The sequence below is a fragment of the Dryobates pubescens genome, chromosome Z (genome assembly GCF_014839835.1).
Source record: "Dryobates pubescens isolate bDryPub1 chromosome Z, bDryPub1.pri, whole genome shotgun sequence".
Taxonomy (NCBI): Eukaryota; Metazoa; Chordata; class Aves; order Piciformes; family Picidae; genus Dryobates; species Dryobates pubescens.
In genome coordinates this window covers 105177591-105202399 of record NC_071657.1, presented here as the reverse complement: position 1 = coordinate 105202399, position 24809 = coordinate 105177591, and the positions used below count along the sequence as shown (strand labels likewise).

At 36.5% G+C, this 24809-nt stretch overlaps 1 protein-coding gene across 2 annotated transcripts in view; it reads left to right on the top strand.

Moving 5' to 3' along the window:
* Positions 1–24809, top strand: part of TBC1D22A (TBC1 domain family member 22A) — a 166539-nt gene that overhangs the window by 104785 nt on the left and 36945 nt on the right. Inside the window, exon 12 of one of the 2 annotated variants that reach the window (XM_009910194.2) lies at positions 14940–15035. The exons of the other annotated variant lie outside the window; for it this stretch is intronic. Coding sequence (XP_009908496.1) covers positions 14940–15035 — 96 coding nt within the window. The remainder of the gene's footprint in view (positions 1–14939; positions 15036–24809) is intronic. 2 annotated transcript variants of the gene reach the window in all.

Sequence of the window (24809 nt, the reverse complement as noted above, 5' to 3'; positions counted from 1 at the left end):
CAAAATAATGTGGGGAAAATCTGTTTAATTCTCTTGAAAAATATTATAAAGCTGAAGGACAGATGCAGTGAAAAAATTAAATTTTATGATACATCTATTAAAAGAAAAAATACATTTTATTTCACAACTTGGGTAGGTAGTAATTTGTTTCATTTCTGTTATAATTTCCCAGAGACTGAATTATTATAAATAATTGTTCCTTTCACATTCATTTTGTTCATAAAATTGGTCCTAAGCTTGGCAGCATGGGTTTTTTATGGTAGTCTTACTGTTGCTTGTTACAACTTAAAAAAGACATTTGAAGAAAATTATATGGAAGTACATTTTTTTTTCTTTTATAACAGTAAAAGAACCCCAAACCATTAAGAGTCATTTATAACCTCAGTAGGCACTCTTTTGAAGTTTTCAGTAAAATAAAGTGTAAAATGTTTCTGAAAATTAAGAGTGATGTTCAGGAATTTAATGCAGTATGCAGTGCTAAGGTTGTTTCAGTATTTGGTCAATAGCTCTTGGTTAAGGAAAATGCAGAAACTATGTATTAGCTGTGAATTTCAGTTGAAGATTCTGCATTTAGCCAAAAAATTCATCTGGAAAGCTCTTATTTGGATCAAAATATTGTCCCATTTTGAACTGCTTAAGGCCATTGAGGTAGTGACTAGGGCACAGTTGCTCGCTTTGCTGTCTGTTGGAAGTGTTTCAAGGTACTGTTACTGACAACTAAGTCCTTTAAATGTCAGCATGGAGAGATGCTCACAGAAGCTGGTGGAAAGAAAAATGCAAGCCATGTTTATTGACAGTGATAAAAAAATTGACTGTCTTACACTTCACACTCTGATGATGTCATGTCAAATGGGAAAAAAACCACAAAACTGTAGTGGTCGCTTCAGGCTGTCAGTATGGAAGAAAATGTTACAGAGCAAGGGTTTCTCTAGCTATGCAGCTCTGCTGTGTCTGTGATGGACTACAGTTGTCCAGAAAAAACAAAACAAAACAGTATTATTAGTAATATTAGAACTAACAAAATTTATGCAGGTGGTAATACCTTAAAATTTGCCACACCTTCTGCCAGACCTTTCTTTGTTTACAGTGCTGTAGGATATTCTTGTAGACGCTTTTCTCAACAAAGCAGTTGCAATCCATCTACTTGGGAAAGCATTGATATATTAAATATACCTGAGCTGGAGAAAAGTGTGAGAATATTACTGTCTCATAATTTCTCAGGATTCTTCAGCGTCAATACAGATCTTTCAGTTCTCAGAGAGTAGTAGCATCAGTTATCCTCCAGAGAACCTTGATAAGGCAGATTGTGACAACTCTGCAGGTGTTGCCATTCCCACACAAGTCTTTTGTTTCGTGCTGCCATTTTCAGTCAGTGATCCGGTGTCAAGACTGATTATTAGTGCAGACTTTGACTTCATTATTCTGCTGTTCACAAGGTTTTGATTTTCAGCACTTTGTGAAGATTCAAATCACCTTGATTCAGTGATATTTAGGTACCGTCCAGGCTGTGGCATCCATTGAGATGTTAGTATCTTCAGAACAATAGTGGTGTTCATAAGAAATATGTTTGCTAAAGCTAATAAAATCAATTAGATTTAGTGGGTACAGTTTCTCAGTCTGATCAAAGTTCAGCAAAGCTGCACCTAGTTAGCAGTATTATTCTATCTGTGTGCTAACCAGTTGTGGATGGAAATAATGGTGGTCTGAAGAGTGTTTCTTTTTTTTTTTTTTTTTTTTTTTAATTAGCTTAGTGAGACTTTTTTATGAACTATTTAGGTAAGTAACTTATTTTATTCATCAAGGCAAGATCAAACTCCTGGCAATAGCTGTCAAATACCTAATGAATTTAATTAAAATACATGCATTATTAACATTTCCAGCTGTGATATTGAATGGTTAGCAATTTTCAGATGCTTGGAATCAGTAATGGTGTTGGCATTTCAGTTGCTTTTAACATCAGCTCTTTTGTAAATCTGCAGTTCTGCAGAATCATGACTATGTGTGCTGGATGTAGCTGGAGAGCAGCTGAATAGTGTTTTCAGATGTTGTGCTTTTTGTTCTCTGTAATGAGTGAAGATACTGCTGCATTCAGAGGTTTCTTACTTTAGTTTCTGTGACAGTATAACTATGTTAGTTTAGATAGATGAATGGAGTGTGAAGTATGCAGCAATTATACAGTCACAAAAACTTTGGTGCAATTAGATCATCATCATAAGACAAGGTGGAAAGTTCAGCCAAGTTGCCATGCCTAGGCAGAGACTATTTTAGATAGTGGTGTTCTACAAGGAAGCAGCCTTTTCATGAACAAATGTTCACATTTTTGCAGACCAGTAAGTGGAGGAAAATACCAGTTTACAGCTCTTTCCTAGTCTCTAGGAGATTAGTGGTGATCACAAATTAAGTATTTTGTTGATAGTTTGTAGAATGTAATGTAGTTTAATAATGAGAGAATGGGATGAAAAAAACTACTGGTATATCTTGGATATCCTTTTAATGGTTGTGCTAGAAACTTGGGTAGTGGTCTTGTCTGTGTCAAGACTTGACTCTTGTCATGACTGAGCTTGGAAAACAGGAATGGAAGACAATAACTCATGCTTATTAATAAATACTTTGATGGTATTGCTGTTTCCACTATCTTACCCACTTACCTTCTTAGTGAACAAAACCCATCAATTAGAAAACTGAATATGATACACATTTCTTCATTCTCAGTTCTTTTGTGTTCTTTGAAATAAAGAAAAAGCAACTGGAATACTTTGCTTGAAAATTTAATTGTTATTATTAAGAAGAAAATACGTCTTTCTCAGATCACACAAGATTTTGGTATAAATGGCATTTAATGTTCAGAATCTAATAAGAAATCTTCACAAAGCATTTGCATATTAGATTGATGTAATAATCTCTTCAATTTACAGATGTGTTTCTGTTCAGGAAAAGAATTAATTAATATATTTATTGGCTTAATACACTTTACACAAATGACCAGTAATATTTCATTTACATTTTCATTGCAATCAAAATACCAACTTGTGTCCAAAAAGGCACACACATAAGTCTCTGTATCAGGAAGTGACATACGTGGATTAAAATGTGAGAAGATATCTTTGAATTACATGTTGTTGGTGTGTCAGTAAGCATATTCTTGATATTTGCTGAGAAGCTGGAGTAAGCAATTACTGTTTTTTAATACTGTTATTTAGATATTGGTTTTGTCTTTCAATATAAATATTTATTATGTATTATTCTGTAAATGATAAGTTCAAAAAATAAATTTTTTAGTTGTGAAGTATTGAGGTAACTTTTTTTACTTTTTATAGGTCTGCTTTGAATAGTTAATAACTTTTATTAAAGATAATACGATAAAGCTAAAAGCAACTAATTATACAAATATTATACAACAATTTCAATGTCTTTGAAATCTGAGGCCTCAAAGCTCTAGTGATTGTCTTGAGCATGGATTATGTATTTCATCAAAATGTGATAACAGATTATTATCTAGGTAGAAATGTATCGCTGTGCTCTTTTTAAGGAACTAACAATTTCATTAAAAAAAATCATCAGTCCTATTGTTCAGAATAAAGGGATACATGTAAATTAAGCCAGTGCTGAAATTGTATTTAAACAATGCTGACAGTTCTATTGTGTCCCTTAATTAATTTCCCAGCATCAACATTGGGATTGAACTGCAAAATTAATTAATATGATACATGAAGTAAATAGTTTAGAAATTCAAAAGGTGAAATAGGAATAAGTTTAGTAAATATTAGTCATACTGCTTATTTGTGCTTATTTGCCTTTTAAAAGCAGGTTATTGAGGAAGTATGATCCAATTTTGATTCACGTATCTACTGAAGTTATGCTCACAGAGGGAAAAGTTTCCATATTCTTTATTTTCCATATGGGACCTGTTCTTATTTCAAATAACTAGACTGTTTAAAGCAGGTGAACATTCATGTAAAAATATTTTGCCTTACAGGAATGTTCTTAGAATTAGATCAGTTGCAGAATAATTTTTTGCTAATGATTGTGATCTAATGGAATGAAGCTGGAGGTGGGGAGGTTCAGGCTGGATGTGAGGAAGAAGTTCTTCACCATGAGAGTGGTGAAGCCCTGGAATGGTTTGTCCAGGGAGGTGGTTGGGGCACCGTCCCTGGAGGTGTTTAAGACCAGTCTGGATGAGGCTCTGGCCAGCCTGATCTAGTGTGGGGTGTCCCTGCCCATGGCAGGGGGGTTGGAACTGGATGATCCTTGTGGTCCCTTCCAACCCTGACTGATACTACTATGATACTAGTTTGTGCCTTGTAAGGTAAATCGTTTCTTTAAGGATAATTCTCTGAATAACAACAATTCTGATGTTGGTGTGACACAGCTTTGATTTTTTTCCACCACATTTTTGGCCAACTAATTAGTGTCAACTCAGTACTTGGGAAGAAATTAAAATGTTTAAGTTCAAATTAAATTACTTACTTCAGACAGAAAGAATAGGGCCTTAATTAGAAGGAAACTTCAGAACAAATTTCTTTCCGGCTGGATAATCATGTCTGAATAATTGAAAGCCAACTTTAAGCCTAGCTTAAAAATAAAAGTCTTTGCTGTAATTGTAATGTATGTCATAGGATGCAGATGAAGCAAAGGTGAGATTTAAATTTTATTATCCCAGGCGTGCATGCCTTTGAAAATAGTTTGGAAGATTTCACTCCAATTTGCCATGTAACCTGTTAAAAAATAAATAGCCTGCATCTTTTTGAAAGTATTTTCTTCAACTTCACCTGTACTGGGGTTGGTGGACAACTTGTCTGTCGCTTTTGTTTTTATCGTAATGTTACTGCTTCTCAGCCTTTCCGTAACAACTCTTTCAGTACTTGTATAACTTCTTTCATGCAAGTGGGATTTTAAGTTAAGGTGGGGGACATCTGAGTAAATTAAAGATGCAAAATTAATTTTCTGGGAAATGGCTAGAGAGTTTTGTAAAGACTGTTGGTCTTACAGCTTGAGTGATCTAGTTGCCTAAGCCTTTTTTTGAGGAATATATTTAGGATTAGGGTTTCCAGGGAAATGTATGCTTTAGCTTAATACTCATGCAAGATCAAAAATACATTGTATGCTTGTATTTTATACTTTTAGAGGAAGTAAAGTACATAGTGATGTTCAATGTTAATTACACTGAGATTCTCTAAGTTGTCACATTGTGGCATGGCTTGGTAAGATAATTAGGAGCCATATTAATGGCTCTAACTGAACTACTTTGTTCTTTAATACATTAACTATGCTGAGCAAAAGAAAATATAGCTGTAAGTAATCATCCACTTTCTAAAGCCTAAACAGTGGAAATTATCCTCTGTTATTGATGGGGACTTCAAACATTATGTGTCTGTTATTTGTTAATGTACTGAAACCAGCCTAGAGTACTCCATTAATTCTTGCTGCTGGTTCTGCTGTTCTCATCTCTAAACAAGTTAGTAGTTTTCAATCCTAAGTACTTACATGGAAGAAAAACTTACAGAAAGTGTTGTGTGGTTTGTTTTTCCCCCCCTACTATAGGAGCCATAAATATGCGTATTAGATTGGAGTTTTGTATCTCATCCTTCACCATTATGTTATCACAGTAATTGTTTGTTGCTGGTAGAATTCATGGTTACATTGCCACATCCCTGTTCTTGCTATGTTCTGCTAGCCATACTAGCAGGTAAAATGGAAATTGTTTGCCTTTTACATTTAGAAATTCAAAGCAGCAGATGAAGCAATATTTCTCCAGTAAATACAAAGAACAGCTAATGGTCACTCATTACTGCAGCAGAGAAGAGACTTATTAACATGGGAAATTACAGAAAAGAAATCAATAAGCTTTCTGATAGTTTCATTCTGCATAATTCTTGCAGGTTATTTTCAAAGTAATGTTGGAAATAAGTGCTACAAAATGTAATTGTTCTCCTTTTGTAGAGTTCAGCATCATCTTGCATTTATATCAAAGGCATTCTCCAAAAAAACTACCTTACTCCACTTTTGCAAACACCTAATTTAGCAGGAAAGACCTACAGGTCATAAGAAGCTCCATTCCTTTGCTATGATCTAGCAACGTACTTGTGAAGGTAATAAACCACCACCTCTGAGGAGAAAAATAACAAAAACTAAAACACACTGCGGTATTGGATGTGAAGGTACCTCGTTAAGTGAGACTCCACTTGACATCCTAGTCATGAAGTCCAAAAGCTTCATAATTCATTATTTAGATGAACCAGATAAGAAACACTGAATTATTTATTTCCACCACAGTTTATTCTAGGAAAAAAAGGACAAAAAATAATCAAATACACACTTGAAATTAGTTCCTTTTTTTTCTATTTAGTTTGAACATATGGGCAAGTGAGGAGGATAGTAATTAAACTCTGTTCTCAAAATGTGGGAAGTTACATGAAAGATGCTTCTTAAAACAAATGGTTAATGGGATACCAGATTAATCAAGCAGATAGTAATTGTCAATAGAATAGAATAGAATAAACCAGGTTCCATATATGTTTGATACTGATGAATAGTATTACCACAAATTTTGAAGGCTGTATGGATAATTCTATCAGGGCAAAATATCCCAAAAAAATCCAGTAATCCCCAAGGCTGGGATTTTGCAGCAGTTTCATATGGTTAGTTGCTGTGGTAGTTTTAGGCTATGCCTTTAAAAATTGTTCACAGATCTTGAACAGAAAGTAGTAAAATGTAAAGAAATCACTATTGGGTGTAAAAAGGAAAATTATGACAGTTCTAAAAAATTCCATTGGAAAGATAATGGATTTAAGCTAGTAATGTAAACAATTTCTCTCCTTGCTACCTTGGGCTGGGAGATACTAACTTGCTTCTGCTTGACCTTGACTGCACTGCCTTTGTTGTGACTGGTATTAACGTCTCTACTTTTGTCTCTTGTCCCTTTTGCACAGGGGAGTAAGGGGGAGGCAGGAAGGAAGAAGCAGGTAGCTTCCCTTGACCAGCGGGGTCCTTATGCTGTTTATTAATTGTAAATATCTGTAAATATTCTAAATTTTGTATATTTGTACATATTCATCACATTCCATTGTGGATTGTAGTTTGCTTGTAAATACAGCTTTCATTTGCTTCCAACTGAGCTGGTCTGGCAAATCCAATGTTGGGGGAGAAAGTTTCAACCCACCACAGTTGTCTTTTGGGAACTGTTGCCAAGTTGTTCCTTACTAGAGTAGGGAGAACAACTATTAAATTGTTGTGAACACTGACCTTCTCCTACGTTTTGGCATAAATCTGCCAAATCTAATAGAACACTGTAAGAAGAATAATTATTTTGAGCATTCCTGGCACAAATAGGATATGTGAACACAATTCTTGTAGACATTTTGTTTAAAATATCTCTTCTATGAGGAACTTAGAGAGTGGACACTAAGGGTTGAGATAATGATTTTTTTACTTTTTTTTTTTAATGGTGCTTTGTTGTGCCCAGTGCTCCTAACTTGCTGTTATGATCTGAAAATGCTAGCTTCCATTACAGATGAAATAACTTTGGATCATATTTGTTTTTACTGCAAGGCTCAAACCAACCTATAAACATTCCTATTGATTTATGGATGTTTGCTTTAGAAACTTATGTACCTTATATATAAGTAAACTTTTTGTTTGGTTTGGGTTTAAAGATAAATGATCTGACTTTGTTGCTCTGTTTATTATCAGAATAGATTCAGATTAGACAAGTGCTGTTAGTCACTACTTTTAGGATCATCCCCTTAAGAGTACTCATGTTGAAACAAAATGAGAGAAGATAATCCAAAATGTGCTAACTCAACAAAAATAAATGGTTTTGGTAAGTATTGTTATGTGTAAGTGTAACATACTTTTAAACATACATCATGACTGAATTGTAATAAAAATTATAATTTCATTGCATAACTCATAGGTAGAAGGTTATAATCATGCATGAGCTTGTAGGCTACTATGTACAATGAAACTATCTGCAATCCTTGAAATACTCCAGTATCAATTAGAATGATAAAATTTAGGTGACCTCAATACAGCGTCATGTCACAGTACCCTTTCACCATGAGTAAATGTGATATTTTATGAAAGTATCATGGGTTTTGTAGTGAGAAACCACAGCTTGAAAAGCTTTAAGAGCTGGTGCACATATTATACCAGGTTGATGTAGCCTATTGAGATTGATGAAAATGGTGAAAAAGGTTGTTAATTGAAGGTTAGTGAAGAAAAAACATGGCTGCTAAATTAAGAACAATGCCCTTGGATGGATAATAACTGTCTGAAAGACAGAAAACAGATTATAGGAATCAGCAGGTATGTTTCAAAGTTAAAGAAAATCACACGTAACTTCTTTTATAATTTTTAATGAGACTTTAGCTGTTTCTGCTGAAGTGATTGGAAAAAGGATAAAGGAGTGAGACAGGAGATTGCGGACAACATGTTATTGAGAGTAGTAAGAATGAGGAAGAAAGATAAAAGAAAAAGGCTAAGAATTTCTGGAAAAGGAAAAGAGAACAAAATATTATGCAGCAGATTTATGTTCTTTTTGCATGTTACATGCTATATAAAAGCCAGACTTTAATTCAAAATCAGAAATTACAGGAAAAGATGCTTAAGAAGCCTGAGCAAAGATGGTGGAGCTGGTATATGAGTAACTGGAATAAACGAGAAAAAATTCTAGTCTGCAAATGAGAAGAAAAAGTGAATGGACTGAAAAAGATGAATTGGAAGTGATTGTTCATACTTTCAGTCTGTTAACTGAACAGCTTTCAGTGAAGCTAGCAAGCGGTTTAAAAAAGACACAGGACTTTGTAATTACTAAAATGCTTACAGTTGCAAAAAGTTTTGAGCAGACAAAGACAAATCCATTAACAATTATTAAATGGGTATATTATATAATTTATGTAAACACATCTCTGAGCACAAAAATCATTGAAGAGTGTTCTAGGGATGTGGGCTTGCACTCTTACACTCTCAGCAATTTGGTGTTGGTCATTTTTGGTAGTAGAATAGTTATCCTGATGGACCTGTATGTGTCTCTGCTGTGTGCCTTAGACTGGAACTCTGAGTCTCAGCTTTACAGAATACAGAATTAACCAGGTTAGAAAAGACCTTTGAGATCATCAAGTTCAACCTATCACCCAACACCATCAAATCAACTGAACCATGGCACTAAGTGCCTCATCCAGTCTCTTTTTAAACAATTCCAGTGATGGTGACTCCACCACTTCCCTGGGCAGCCCATTTCAATGGCAAATCACTTTTTCTGTGAAGAATTTCTTCCTAACATCCAGCCTAAGCCTCCCCTGGCACTGCTTGAGACTGTGTCCTCTTGTTCTGTCACAGTTTTTGACAGTATGAGCCTGTGCCTCAGAAGACAGAGCTCCTGCTGGTGGAAAAGATCAATCTTGGAGCAGCCAACACATTTCTTTTCCATGAAAATCTTGTGCAGGTTTCTTTGTCTTTTTCTGCCATAAATTGCTTGGATAAGTTTGGAAAAAATACTTAAACCTCTTTACAGCTAAACTATCTTCTCTTTATAATGTAGTAAACCCAGGGTTGCTTGAAGTTGCTTTATTTAACCATAATCATAGTGTGTCTGAATTGTCTTGTATCCTGAGCCATAATCTCTGTGTGATATGTGATGGTTTTCTACTTAACCCTCACACAATTTCATAGCTCTAATCATTCTGAGTAATTAAATAACCCAGCTCGTATTGTATTTACTCTATCAACAAATAGAATACCGTGAGATACTACCCTCCCTAAATGCTGGAGTATCCAGTGTATGGAGGCAGGTTAAACCAATCATTGAGTAGACAGTCTAGCTGTACCACAAAATTTCCATTCTTCTGGTGAATATCTAATTCAAGAAGCTTGGGGAGTGCAGTATAAAGAGTACTTTTCATTTCAGCTGCAAAAGAGATCCAGCATTTGCAGAGCAATGAGATATTTGGGATGTTAACAGTCTAAATGATTTTTATTGGTAATGACAGATGGTTCTTAGATAATGTGCTCTGAGTCGTCTGTAATATGTTCAGAATAAGTCTTCTAGAAGGTTGTACATCTGTCTTAAGATCTTTTGCTAAAATATTTAAATTAAGGTCGTTGTTTATATTTGATTTTAAATAGCTTTTAGCAGGTAGTCTGCATTTCTGTGCATTTTGAGATCAAACTGTTTGTAACTTCAAAAGTTACAAATGGAAAAGTATAATAGGTAGCAGGTGTTAGGAAAGACGATTATGCATTAGCTGTTTTACTCAATTTCTAAAACTGTCTAAAGCTATCCATTGGAAATACTTTGTAGCCTAGACTTATCTCTGGAGCGTGATGAATTTTCAAATCTATAGGGAGATGTGCTTTTTTTTCTTTAATGAATTGCATATTTAATCTTATTTGGTTTCATTCAAAAAAGCTGAAGAAAATTATAGTAGGGAAAAAAGGAAAGGTTGACCAGAAAAAGTACAGAATCTTATATACTTCCAGATGATTTTTCTGCTACTCCTCAAAGCTTCCTTAGTTTCCAGGGGGGTTTGTTTGTTTGTTTGTTTGTTTTAAAGCATTTTATCTTGAATTTCTGGCTATGGAATAATTTATTATGTGCTAATAGAGTTAATTCTTGGTCTTAAAAACAGAATCTTAGGCTGTTGTCTGCACAAGCCCCACAGCACTGATCTAATTTGACTACCTGTGTAACACTGTTTTGTAAGTCAATGAGAGCAAAATAAACAATTTTCTCAAAAGCTAGTGCAAATTGACTTTGAGAGTTAAAGTGCTGCTTTCAGGCAGATTTCTTTAATCCTGCCCCCTTCCTCCCTATGCTTTTCCAGAACAGATATAATGAGGAAGAATTGATGAGAAGGTGGCAGGATTAGTATATATTTATATACGAATATACAAAACAGGTTCCCTTTAGTTCCCTCTTTTTTGTTCACGTCATGTAATTTAAGAAATGTAAACATTTGTTATACTCAGGGATGATAACAGATAATCCAATACATAAAATACCCTGAATAATAATTTTTATTTTAAATGAAAATTTCCTTCCTGCTGTGGAGATTTCCCCCCAACATTAACTTTGCCAGACTAACTCAGTTGGAAGCAAATGGAAGCTGTATTTACAGGCAAAACTGCAATCTACAATGGAATATTATGAATATGTACAAAATATACAGTAATTACAATATTTACAGTTATGTACAATTAGCAAACAACACAAACCCCCTCCCTGGTCAAAGACCAGGGGAGCTGTCCCTCTGCCTCCCCAACCCCTGTCCCAAGAGTGAGAAAGGAGCAGAGAAAAAAGTAGTTGTAGCTGTTAGAACGTCACCAAAACAATGCAGCCAAGGTGAGGCAGAAGCAGATTTGTATTTCTCTCCCTAGCAAAGCAAGCAGAGAAGAGATCAGAAGGAGGATTATTTTGGTACAGCCAGTCTTATAGCAGTTATTTCTCCAATGGAATAATTTAGAATTATCTTTGGTTTTCCTTTTTACACCCAACAGTGATTTATTTACATTCTTTTACTTTTCTGCTTTAAATCAGCAACAAAATTCTAAAGGCATAGCCTAAAACTACCACAGTCCACCCCTTCCAAACAATTCCATTGCCTGCTAGTACTATCCATCTAATCTAAACCAGTATCTACAATAACGAGTAAATAAAGTTCACAGTCCATTCTGGCTATCTCAGATGTAGATGATTAAAAAGTTCAAAATCAGGAAACAAGAAAACAGTCTGTTTCTTTGCAGACAAGACAAAGAAAAGGAATAGGGACTCTCAGGTGACTCAGGGCTCTCAGGGTTCTTAGGGTATGTGCACTGTAGATTCCTCATGGATTCTTGTTTTGGGTGTAATGTTGTATCTGTACAACACTCTGAATTTAAACTCTCTCAGCTAAAGTTATATTTCTTTGTGGAACACACTGAATTTCACCATTCTCTTGCATTACCCAGTAAGTGTGACTAGGGCCTTCAGCAGAAACCACCCCTCAGACAGGTTTAGCCTCTCCTGAAGGAGAAAATACCCAAACAGTTTTGCCTAACAAATTCTTTTCTCTGATAACAGGAACTCTTTCACCTTCTACTTTCTGTAGCAAATCTGAGTGCGCAGGTCCAGCTTGATTCACTGAACCTCTACTATTTACCAGCCAAGTTGCTTGTGCTAGATGTTTCTCCCAGTTTTTTCAAAGATCCACCCCCCCATAGCTTTGAGAGTGGTCTTCAGCAAACTGTTGGACCATTCAATCTTTCCTGCAGCTGTTGCATAGTAGGGAATGTGGAATATCCACTCGATGCTGTGCTTTTTGGCCCAGTTTTTCACAAGATTGTTCTTGAAATGAGTTCCGTCGTCTGATTCAATTCTCTCTGGAGTTCCACAGGATTTGTCTTTCCAGACCAAGAATGGTGTTCATGTAGTTGCATGAGGAACTGGATAAGTTTCCAACCATCCTGTTAAGTGTGTAACAAAATTTTAAAGGCATAGCCTAAAACTACGACACCTATACTTCTTAATCTGCAAAAATAGTTTCCCTCTTTCTTAGTCTGCCTTCAGCAGTATTTTTTGCACTTTACCTGATTGGAAATCTCTATCCAATCTCATTTGCCTCCATCCCATAGCTATCATTTTTCTCCCTCTCTGCTTTCCTGTTTGATTGAAAATGCTCAATCTGGTGCCATGCTCTTCCATTACCCGTTCTGTGAAGTAGAACTAAAACCAGATCATAGTTCACAAGGTAATGGTGAACTGAGCTGTTTCTTACTATGCCAGAAATTCTTCACCAGTGACAGCACATACTTCAAAGTTGGCTTCTGGTAAATATATTGTTTTCTTGTACAGTCTGTTGATTTAGTCTTAATAAGTCTTTAGACTTATTAAAATAATATTCAAGTAGAGTGATTTTATAATCAGAACCTTCCTTTTCTGGTTCCAAAATTTACTGATTCTTTTTTTCAGTTCCAACTAGACTTTAAAATGTAAAATTTCCCTTGAAATTATTGGGGTTACCTGTTTTCTTTCTGTCACTGATTTGGTGGACAGGGTGGTCTATAGTTTCTGTAGTTGCTAACATGGTGTTTGTACCAGCTCCTTGCTTGTACACTATGCACTTCTGTAAGACAAGGTGGAGGACAAGAAGGAAAGTCAGGAAAGTGTCTTTTCTTCTCCATTTGTGAAAGCAGTGAAGTTACTTTATTGCACTGTTATAAACGTTATGTGAAATATTTTAAATACTGTGCTCTGCGAGGTGAAGTAGCAATAACATAAATGTTTCTATTGTGGAAGGTTTTACATAATAAGTTTCTTCAGTTCACTTTATTTCATCAGAACACTACTTTTCCAAAGAGTAACCCCCAGTTTTGAAATGACCAATAGAGAACATGAAAAGAAAATTGTTTTAAGTTTTAAGTTTAAAGAGCTACAATTAGATCTTATAAATAGAATCAATGGCATTGGAAAAGACCTCAGAGATCATCAAGTCCAACCTATCACCCAACACCTCATAACTAACTAAACCATGGCTTCAAGTGCCACATCCAATCCCACCTCCAGGAATGGTGACTCCACCACCTCCCTGGGCAGCACATTCCAATGCAAATTACTCTTTCTGTGAAGAACTTCCTCCTCACCTTGAGCCTAAACATCCCCTGGCGCAGCTTGAGACTGTGTCCTCTGTTCTGTTGCTGGTTGCCTGGGAGAAGAGACCAATACCCTCCTGGCTACAACCTGCCTTCAAGTAGTTGTAGACGGCAATAAGGTCTCCCCTGAGCCTCCTCTTCTCCAAGCTAAACAATCCCAGCTCCCTCAGCCTCTCCTCACAGGCCTTGTTCTCAAGACCTCTCACTAGCCTCGCTGCCCTTCTCTGGACACTCAATGTCCTTCTGAAATTGAGGAGCCCAGAACTGGGCACAATACTCAAGGTGTGGCCTAACCAGTGCTGAAGTCCAGGGGCAGAATGACCTCCATGCTTCTGCTGGCCACACTGTTCCTGATACAGGCTAGGATGCCATTGGCCTTCTTGGCTACCTGGGCACATTGCTGGCTCATGTTCAGCCAGCTGTCAACCAGTACCCTCAGGTCCCTTTCTGCCTGGCTGCTCTCCAGCCACTCTGTCCCAGTCTGTAGCACTGCATGGGGTTGTTACGACCAAACCATTTAGATAACAGCATTTGTCATATTATGTGGCTTAATTTTATAAATATTTTTAAATGTTATTTTAATGAGATTTTGTATAGCATTAATTCACAGCCATCACATTGATATTTAAATGTAATTATTTCTTCAGTGGTACAGAAAGCAAAATCTGGGATTAATTTGGTACTATGAGAGAACTCAGTGGAGTCTTTTAGAAGGATCACAAGTATTTCTGAAGTCTTAGGTATACTTACTCTATTCTATTTTATTCTATTTATTGTATTTATTCTATTTTATTCTATTTTAGTTTATTCTATTTTAGTTTAGTCTATTCTATTCTATTTTAGTTTATTCTATTCTATTTCAGTTTATTCTATTCTTTTGCATTATAAAATCTTAAATTTCTTGAGGGGATTTTATGAAGTGACTGAATCTGCTGACTTGAAGAGAATGTTGTAAATCTGAGTACAAATGTGAGTTGTAGCTGTTTTGTGGTATAATACATAATTTTTTCCCTTTAGTAAAAACCTCTAATTCAGTCAAGTAGTGTATTTTTTTAAATGCTTAGTAATTTCCATTTTTCATTTTATAATTCAAAAGTTCTAGGAGTAGTAGAGTTTGCTCTTAGTAATAGAGATGAAACACATATTCATGCCACAATGCTGAGCTAGACAGGACAGTGTATTATGCCAGGTATAAGCTAATAGACAATATTGGACATTTGTAGCTATCTCTGGATGCCATGAAAATGTGCTTAGGTTATATTGTGATCAGGAGTATTAGTTGTGTATTGAAAGAATGATGTTTTTTTTTTTCCTAGTCTGAACCAGAGGGTTTTTCTCACTTTCACCTGTATGTCTGCGCTGCCTTCCTTGTCAGGTGGAGGAAAAAGATCCTGGAAGAGAAAGATTTTCAAGTAAGTGAAATCAATGTTTTTCAAGGACAGGGTGGTATTTATTAAATTTAGCTGCCTTGCATTATTTAGGGATGAATTTATGACAAAATGGTAGCATTTGCAGCAAGAATGACTATTTCTGTTACAATGTTCCCAAACTGTTGTCACTGAAGTGTCTATAAGCAGTAGATGTATTCTCTTTTTCTATTCTGGAAAATGAAACAAAACAACCAACATCCTTCATATTTCAGAAAGATTTTCTGAAAAGGTAACTGTCTTTTTCTTTTCCTTCTTTTTTTTTTTTTTTAAGTCTTAAATTAAGTGCTGGAGTTATTTACTTATAATTTCTCATGTGTATAATATAGCAGTATACTATAAGAAGATGATGGTCATTCTTTCAAAAAAGCTAGGCAAGCATTTTTTAAAATAAGGAAGCAGCTTTTCAGTAGGGAATAAAAGGACTCTAAGAGTTATTTACTTCAGGTCTCTACATTTCAAATCCTGACATTTTTCCAGTAAAGGTCATATCAGGGAGCTGTTTATAATGGGATTTGAATATGGTAAATAGGCAAAAAATTTGTATACTCCCCTAGAAGTTCAGTTATGTTTGTGAATTGTTGACAGTTGTATTTTACCCTGTGATACACATGTGGTGCCTGAAAGGCATTAAAGTCCTGTTTACAGGCTGACTGTAAACAAACCATGCTGCAAAGCCCTCACCATTGCCTGCCCTGGGGAAATGGCCCATTACCAGCTTATTTTCTCTCCATCTGACTGAGCTCTGTTGCCCTGTACAAATGAACCATTGTGTAAATTTGTCTATGGCTTCAATCTATTTTATCTTTTCTTCATAAAACGATTTATTCAGAGCACTTTAACTGTCGTTGCCTATCTTTGCAATAAATGTGCCTAAGGGCACAACATAACAACTTTAATTTATACTACCTGCTAACACTGTCAGATTTTCTCAGTTTATAGTATTTTGTCAAGAACAACTTTAATGTTGGTAGCCATGCCTCTCAACTACAATTGTTCACTGTTAATCCTCCCTATTAAGTTTTACCTGTGGATTTCCTCCTCTCTACTGAATCTATTAAACAATGCTTAAATAATAAACCCCAGGTACAGCATTATGAAGATTTGTTTTGATCTCCTATATATTCAAATTTGTTTACTTATTTAATAATTAAGACATTTCTTTGTGGTTTAATTTCTTTATAGCCTATGTAAACTAGACTATGAAGTGCATATATCAGGAACACTCTGGAAGACCACTTTAGCTTGCTTACAATGTAGAGATGCAATTAGTAATTTTGAGGATCTGTAGACTAGTGCTAGTTATATCACTATCATATATTATCTCTAAAAGGCTTGGCCTTCAATATTGTGTAACATGACCTTGTAAAATAACTAAAGTGTTATCAGTTTTCCAAAAGATACTTCTCTCCCACAGGCAAGAATGAAATCCATTATTCTTTCTGTTTTTTCGTACAATAAAAAGCCTCATGGGGATTTTAAGGTAGAATAATTTCCCAGAACATCAGGTGTGGTGATACATGAGATGAGAAACTGAGTAGTTTTTAAACTCAGGACCAGTTTTGAAGTACTTTGTTATGTTGGATTAAGTATATTATCGGTAATATCTTGGGATGTCAAAAATAGTGTGTCCAGAAGGAGAAGGGAAGTGATTGTGCCCCTGGCAACATCACTACTTGAGTACTGTGTTCAGTTCTGGGTGCCACAGTATAAGAAAGACACTGAGGTCCTGGAGGGTGTCCAGAGAAGAGCAACGAGGCGGTGAGGGCTTTGGAGGGCATGTTGTACAAGGACTAGCTGAGAGAACTGGGTTTGTTTTGGCTGGAGAAGGATGAGGGGAGATCTTACTGCTCTGCACAACTACCTGAAAGGAGGTTGTAGTGAGGCTGCTGTTGATCTCTTCTCTCAAGTAACTAGTGATAGGACGAGAGGAAATGGGCCTAAGGTGTGCCAGGGGAGGTTTAGATTGGATATTGGGAAAAATTTCTTTCCTGAAAGAGTGGTGAGATGTTGGACAGGCTGCCCAGGGAGCTGATGGAGACACCATCCCTGGACCTTGGTGATTCTTTGATTCTGTGAAGTGTGTAGTTGTCGTACTTAGGATATAGTTTAGTGGCCACGGTAGTGGAGTTATGGTTGGACTCAATGATCTTAGAGATCTTTTTCAACCTTAATGATTCTCTGATAGGAAACGATCTTTGCTTTGTTTCCATTCTCATAAGTCTTACTGCGATCTAAGCAATCAGGAAATGTATTGTGTTTATTCTTCCTCATATGAACAGGTTATTTAATATATACCAAAAGTTCAGCTCTCCATGATAATAGTTCCTTATTACAGATAGCATGTGTGCTTGTGTGATTCAGAGGAATTTTTTATATTGTGTAGCAAAGGGAAATTTTGTAATGGAAGGAGTTAGTCTGGATGTTAGGAAGAAATTCTTCATAGAGAGAGTGATTGCCCATTGGAATGGGCTGCCTGGGGAAGTGGTGGAGTCACCATCATTGGAAGTGTTTAGGAGGAGACTTGATAGGATGCTTGGTTGCATGGTTTAGTTGATTAGATGGTGTTGGATGGTGGGTTGGATGCAACGATCTTGAAGGTCTCTTCCAACCTGGTCTGGTCTATTCTATTCTATTCTATTCTATTCTATTCTTTCAGGCTGGACTAATACTAGAGAGTGATACAACCTGAAAACTACTTGGTATTTGATTTGCATCTGTAGAATTAAATATTGTACTGTCAAGGGAAATATATTTTGATGAGAGAAATCAAGGAAGAAATAAATGTTCCAACTCAGCCCTACAAATTTTCAAATAATAATACATATATATTAATATATGTCTATGTTATAGCTATACATCTATATGAATAGGTGTATATAAACCTGTAACAAAAGCATTTAAAACTATGTTGATGCTAATCCCATATTTTTCATGTTTAAAAAAAGATAAGAAAATAATCTTCTCACTGTAAAATGCTTATCATGATAGAAGTTGTCTTCATTTTAATCTGACAAATTATTGTTCTCACTGCTGTCTGTTGGGGCTATTATAAGAGAACAGTGTAGACCTCGGAAACATGAGATTTGCCGGTTAATACAAGTTTTAGCATCAGACAAGTGAGAAGAAAGGTGATACTTTATATGTAAATCTAGAGCAATTTACAACATTATTTTTAGAAGTTGTCTCATGTTTCTACTTTATGAAAACTAGGACCTCTTGACTTTCCTTAGATTATTCCATGCCACTTGTCCTTATAAATTGGTGCTGACAACTGTAAAATGCAGTGCACTAAAGAATGAGGATAACTATTTCAAACTGTACTATCCCTAGAGAAAAAAAAAAATTTATGAAGCTGGTAATGGAGGAAATGTCCAATGTTTTTGTTTTGCTAGGGGTTTGTAGTTGCCTATGTATTGTCCTGCTCAATAAATGTATCAGTAACCTTTCTAGTAAGCTTTGATCACATTTCAAAATTTGCTATTTAATGCAGTGAGCTATGTGCTGCAATGCTATGTAATGACAGCAAAAATTACTACATGCAGGTTTTAAATGTCCCAGAGTCTCTTTTTGATAGCAGCAAAACTATACCAATATGTTTTCAGGTAGATATTTTAAATTTGTCATGCTCATACACAATACAAAGATTCATATTCTTGAAAAGAATGATAGTGCTTCAGTTACTGTTGGGACTGCTCTCACATGTAAAGAGAGAGGTACTTTACTAACATAGCTCCACATAGCCAGGTACAGAAAGCTGGTTTGAGTGGCTCTGTAGCTCTATTCATGGTTCAGATTAGCAGGTTTTACTTCACACGTAGGGGAACAGATAACACAATGGGCAGAGAGTAAATGGAAGACCTTTGGTTCTTGTCTTAGATTTTCTTTTATAAACTGCGTGATGTTTTTTAGGATCAGAAAGATCATTCTTTGCTTTGTGGTATTTTTGCTGAAGGGTATAAATCTTCTATGTTAATTCACTGTTCCCATACTAATGTTAGATTTTAAAAGTTTAAAGAAGCATTAAGTTTAATATAGATTTAATTTATTTTTTTAAAAAATATGATAAAGTAGGATGTGGGATGTGGGTGCAAAATGTGAAATTCATTCAGTTTCTACTATCTCAGCTTAAGTGAAGATGAAAGTAATAAAGACCTTTAAATTCATTAGCATACCTGATGATTAAAGAATTATTATTTTAAAGATTATATAAATCAAATTTACTGTTATTAATTCTGCTAACTACAGCCTCATTCCAAAATTCTCCTGAATTCATGAGAGATGTGAATGATTGATGCTGTTAGGTGATAAAATGTTCAAGCATGATTTTGAGGATGTTTAGGATTAAAATATTGATAGGAAACATGACTTCAGGTATTATATCCAGTTGTCAAACTGAATATAAGCTGCTAGTAACATTGGACTGATACAGATTTAACTGTTTATGTATTAGAAATTTATTCCAAATACTCATTTTAAGTAAATTTTCATTTTGTTGACATAGCTGAGCTATAAAAATGTATTCAATATGCTGTGGTAGGGAATCTGTCTTGCAAAATTTTTTTAATCATTTTAAGATACAGGTTTCTCTGTCTGTCTGACAGACATTTTTACCCATGCTGTCATCAACTCACATCTTTATTACTGCAATGTCCTTTCCTTTGGCTTTGACAAATGCATTTTTACTTCATTTATATTCAACAAAGCTGCAAAAAAAGCTGTAAAGATAATTTTTCAGTCTGTCATTTTTTCTTGGTTTGCATGTGCTTTAGCTCCCTGTTCTTTATAGCACCAAGGAAAACTCAGAAGCTTTCTCTTTCAAGACCTTTAATGGACAAATACCAACACCTTACATGTCATGTATTCAGTGTTGAGATGCTGGCTGCCAGTTTATCAGCCAGTAATGACAGCCTCATTATGCACCTGAGCTTGCAGGAAAGAATCTCTGCTGTCTTGCTTGACCGTCTTACTTAAGTGGAGCATCTAATGCAGATACTCAGTTAGTTTCCTCTAAATCCTTACATAACTTCTGTTTTTCTGCAGTACCCAGAATAGATTTGACAGGTAGGCTTGAGTCTGTTTGTAGCGCTTGAGAAGCACATTGACTAGTTTTGTGCTGCTTCTTTTTACTGCCTTACATCCTTCCATTTCTGTGCTTTTGTTGTGTCTTATTTTATACTTGATCCATAAAATCTCTGGGGTAGTGACTGTCCTTTATTCTGATTTATATAACCTTTAAAATAATGATTCTGTAATAATGATGATATATAAATACTTGGGAGTAAGCCTTATTAACCTCATGACCAAAATGAGTATGTGCACAGCTGTGTGTCCTATTACAATTTAGATAAATACTCTTTGATTTTATTTTTTTTTCAAACAATTAATTATGGAAATGTATTTGCAGGCTTTGTGAAGTTGTTGCCAGGTTTATACTTAGATTAAATCTCAGGTCTCGTCTATATTAGTTTCAAGACTGATGCCTGTTTCAGAGGATAGTGAAACCAGTACTATTCAATATATTCATCAACGATCTGGATGAGAGAACAGAATGCACTGTCAGCAAGCTTTCTGATAACACAAAACTGGATGGAGTAGCTGACACAAGTGAATGCACTACTGTCATTCAGTGGGACCTAGACAGGATGGAGAGTTGGGCAGGGAGAAATTTGATGAAATACAACAAGGACAAGTGTAGAGTCTTACATCTGGGAAAGAAAAACCTCATGTATCAGTATAGGTTGGGGACTGATCTGTTGTAGAGCAGAGGGACCTCTGGCTCCTGGTAGATAGAAGGATGACCATGATCCAGCAATGTGTCCTTGTAGCCAAGAAGACAAATGGTATCCTGGGATAGAAGGGGGTATGTGGTTAGTAGATCGAAAAGGTTCTCCCCCGCCCTGTTGCTGTAGAGGGACAGGGTGACAACCAAAGCGATGAAAGTATACGCAAGCAGAGTATAGAGAAAGACAAAAGACTCTGTTTATTCCACCAAAGCAACACATATTTGTATGTATGTTGTTAGTGTGGCTGCGTGTGATTGGTTAACAAACTTTGGTCAAGATTCTGACTGGTTACTGATAGCACTGCTATAGTTACTCATTATCTAGCACAGGTGACTCCTCCATCTCACCTTGCAGTTTCTCATCCTCAAACATTCAGTCCAGGGACTTTCCAGGTTCTCGTGGGAACACAGTGATGTTTTCAATATTGAACTCCTCACCAGAGCTCTTCAGAAGGTCCACAGATTCATCACAGTCTCCCACAATTCCCCCTTTTTGTTTTTGCTGCTACAAATGTTGCTTTGATCATCTGCTGCAGGGCCCTTTGCAACAGATTAGTCAGGCAGGGCAACATCAGTAACATTACAATCACAATTACCAAAATTTAACAACCCAGTTTTAACAATCGAAAGAAGCCAAGCAGAGAATCCCCGTCCTTTAAACAATCCTTCAAACCATCCTTCATTATCAGCCTGCAAATGCGTTACTCCCTGTTCCAGTTCTTGAATACGCTTATGTATAGAGACTGAATAATCTGACAGATTCATACAACACAGTCCTTCAAATTCTTGACAACCATGCCCGTGAGCTAACAACAAGAGATCTATTGCAGCCCTATTTTGCAAAACAGCATGTTGAACAGAATCCGCATCAAGCAATAATTCTTTCAAAGCTAGAGAGGAAGCGTTACTCTGTTTTGCTAACCAACATCCCATTCTATTTAATGTACCTAGTGCCTTAGCTGCTGCCACACCTGGAGAGAGGAAAGAAGCTATTATGACTTTTCCCCTCCCCCAGAAATTAATGCTGTCATCACAATCCTTCTCAAGGGCATGAACGCTATGCTTTTGCCTCTTTCTAAAGTGATTGAAAATAATCAGATGCATTTGGTGTTAACATGGTCAGTCAACCAAGACTGCAAGGTCCTCCCCTCATCCACGAGGGTAAAGCTGGCCAGGCTCTATCCCCACAAATAAGGAAAATACCTGCAGGCAAACGATGAGGATAAGATGCAGTGGCATTGTTATGAATGTAGTGTGATTACACCAGGCACTATAGTTTCTATACTCCCTCCCTGCTGGGGTAATATCCTGAACATTTGTAGCTTCATCTGATGTAACATTAAACATAACACAATAATCCATTTTCACTGACCCTAAAGTATCAATTTTTGGAGGCTCCAATGCAGCCCTCAAAAGGCACTGGGTCCAGTTATTCCAACACCTAGCCATATATTCTAGTGTTAAATTAGTCTTTTCAAATCCTTCCCAACTAAAACCATGAAAGCTTTTAAGTCCTCCTAATGTTTTGTTGAAATTCCATAAAAACTGTATTTAAAATGATCTTTTTAAGTTCAGAGGTTCAATCTTCCAGGTAATGTCCTTCCATCCATTCACCAGAACACTCACCAGGCAGGTGCTGAAAGGATTCAATGGTGTTGATACTGAGAGGCACAGTGTATCCTGGGCGTTAGCAAGCGTGACCCACACATCCTTCTGTGGTTGCTTTGGAATCTGCATGACTGTTGCAGCAGTGTCCAGAGGATGATGAAAACGCCGGTCAAACCCATCTTGCTGGAACCCAGTGTGGTCCAGAATCTGTTGAGACACATGCATACCCTTGTCCCCAAGTTATTAAATCACAAGGATCAGACCACTGACCTGTTTGCAGATCCCGAACCCTGACTTTAGCTCCTGAGGGCACCCCACTGGTGGTAGCTAATGAGCCAAAATGGTGCATTATTGGGGGTTCCTGAGAATCACCAGAACTCTGCAAAAAATTTAGAACAGACATAGCTTTGTTCAGTTGAGCTTCTGGAGGATCCTCTGCCATTCCCCCTTTTTGTTTTTGCAACAGTTGTTTTAATGTGCCATGTGCACTTTCAATAATACCTTGTTCAGTAGGAGAATGAGGGATACCTATAATGTAAGTTACACCCCATGATTGCAAAAATGAGTTAACCTTTCCAGACATGTACTCTGGACCATTGTCTGTTTTTATCTGAAGGGGACTCCAGTAGTAGAAGCAGCTCACTGGCAATGACGAATAACATCTTTGGCAGTTTCTGCTGTGTGAGCAGTAGCAAGGATGACTGAGGAGAATGTATCAATAGACACATGAACAAATTTTCACCTGCCAAATTCAGTAATGTGAGTAACATCTGTTTGCCAGATCTGAAGGGCTCACAACCCTCTAGGGTTGGTTCCAGAATAGTGAGGAATATGCTGGCCCCAACAATCAGGACATGCAGCAATACCATGAGCTTCAGCATTGGACAACTGAAATTGCCATTTTAGAGCACGATAACCTTGATGAACAAATTGATGAGAAGCTAGGGCCTGTTGTTTGATGTTTGGAATTGGTCCCATTGCTACACCCGACACAAGTGCATCTGCTTTTGCATTCCCTTCCACCAAAAAACTGGCAAGTTTGTGTGACTCTTAATATGTAAAACATAAGGACCACATTGTTTTTGAATCTCAGTCCATAACAGTTTTAAAATTCCAAAAAGCTTCTCCTGATTAACATGACCAAGAACAGCTTTATCTAAACGTTGCGCTAACCTGGCCACATAGGCTGATTCAGTAATGATGTTTACAGGACAGGAAAATTGTTGAAATACCATAGTCACAGCCTTTAACTCCACAATCTGAGGAGAGCCTTCTTGGTATTCCACACCATTTTACCACATGATAGCTGCTTTTCCTGTTTTTCCTGAGCCATCAGTGAAAACTGTGGGACCAAGCACAGGGTTAGATTAACCTGTTTTTGTGCAAACTGAATTTGTCCACCCATTTTTACTATTGGATGGGAAGGCAGATGATAGCCAATTTGACGTGTATAATTTGCCATTGCTGCTTGTAGTGCTGAACTGTTAGCAAAGTACCATTCAAAATACTCACTTTGCACTGGTATCACAACTTTTTCTGAATCCCTTGCCAACAATTCCACACAGCGAGCTCTTGTTTTCATAATGATGTGAGCCAAAAGTTCAAACAGGCCAGGAGCAGTTTTCTTGTTTCTAAAAGGTAAAAATGCTCATTCTAAAACATGAAGAGGATCTTGCCAATCAGAATTCCACTGTGCAAGCGTCGCAAAAGGTATCAGATCATCTGTTAAGACAAACACCTGGATTGATACAGCCATACATGCTTTTTGTAGATGGCTTGTTCTACTTCTTCAATTACTTGCTTTGCTTCTGGAGTTAGAACTCGTGGTGCAGAAATGTCCAAATCCCCTGTTAGTAATTCTAAGAGCAGCTGCAATTTGGAGGATGTCAGCCCTAGATAAGGTTGCACCCAATTAATCATTCCTGCTAATTTTTGGACCTCATTCAAGGTTTTTACATTGATCTGCAACTGAATTGGTTGTGACATTACTGTTTGATCTAATACTTTCATGCCCAGGTACAACCATGGCTGCTGACGTACTTTTCCTGGGGCAATCACCAATCCATAATTTTGTAGGGATTTTTGTGCTTCAGTTTCCATTTCAGTTAGCATTGTTTGTGAAGGAGCTGCTAATAAGATGTCATTCACATAGTGGTAACAATAGCCTAATGGAAACGCAGCCCAAACAGGACTTAACACCTTTGCCACAAACCACTGACAAATAGTTGGTCAGTTTTTCATACCTTGTGGTAAGACTTTCCAAGGATACCTTCTGGCTGGTTCACTGTTGTTCACTGAGTGTACCGTAAATGCAAATTTCTCCACATCCTGTTTTGCAAGAGGAATAGTAAAACCCAATCTTTTAG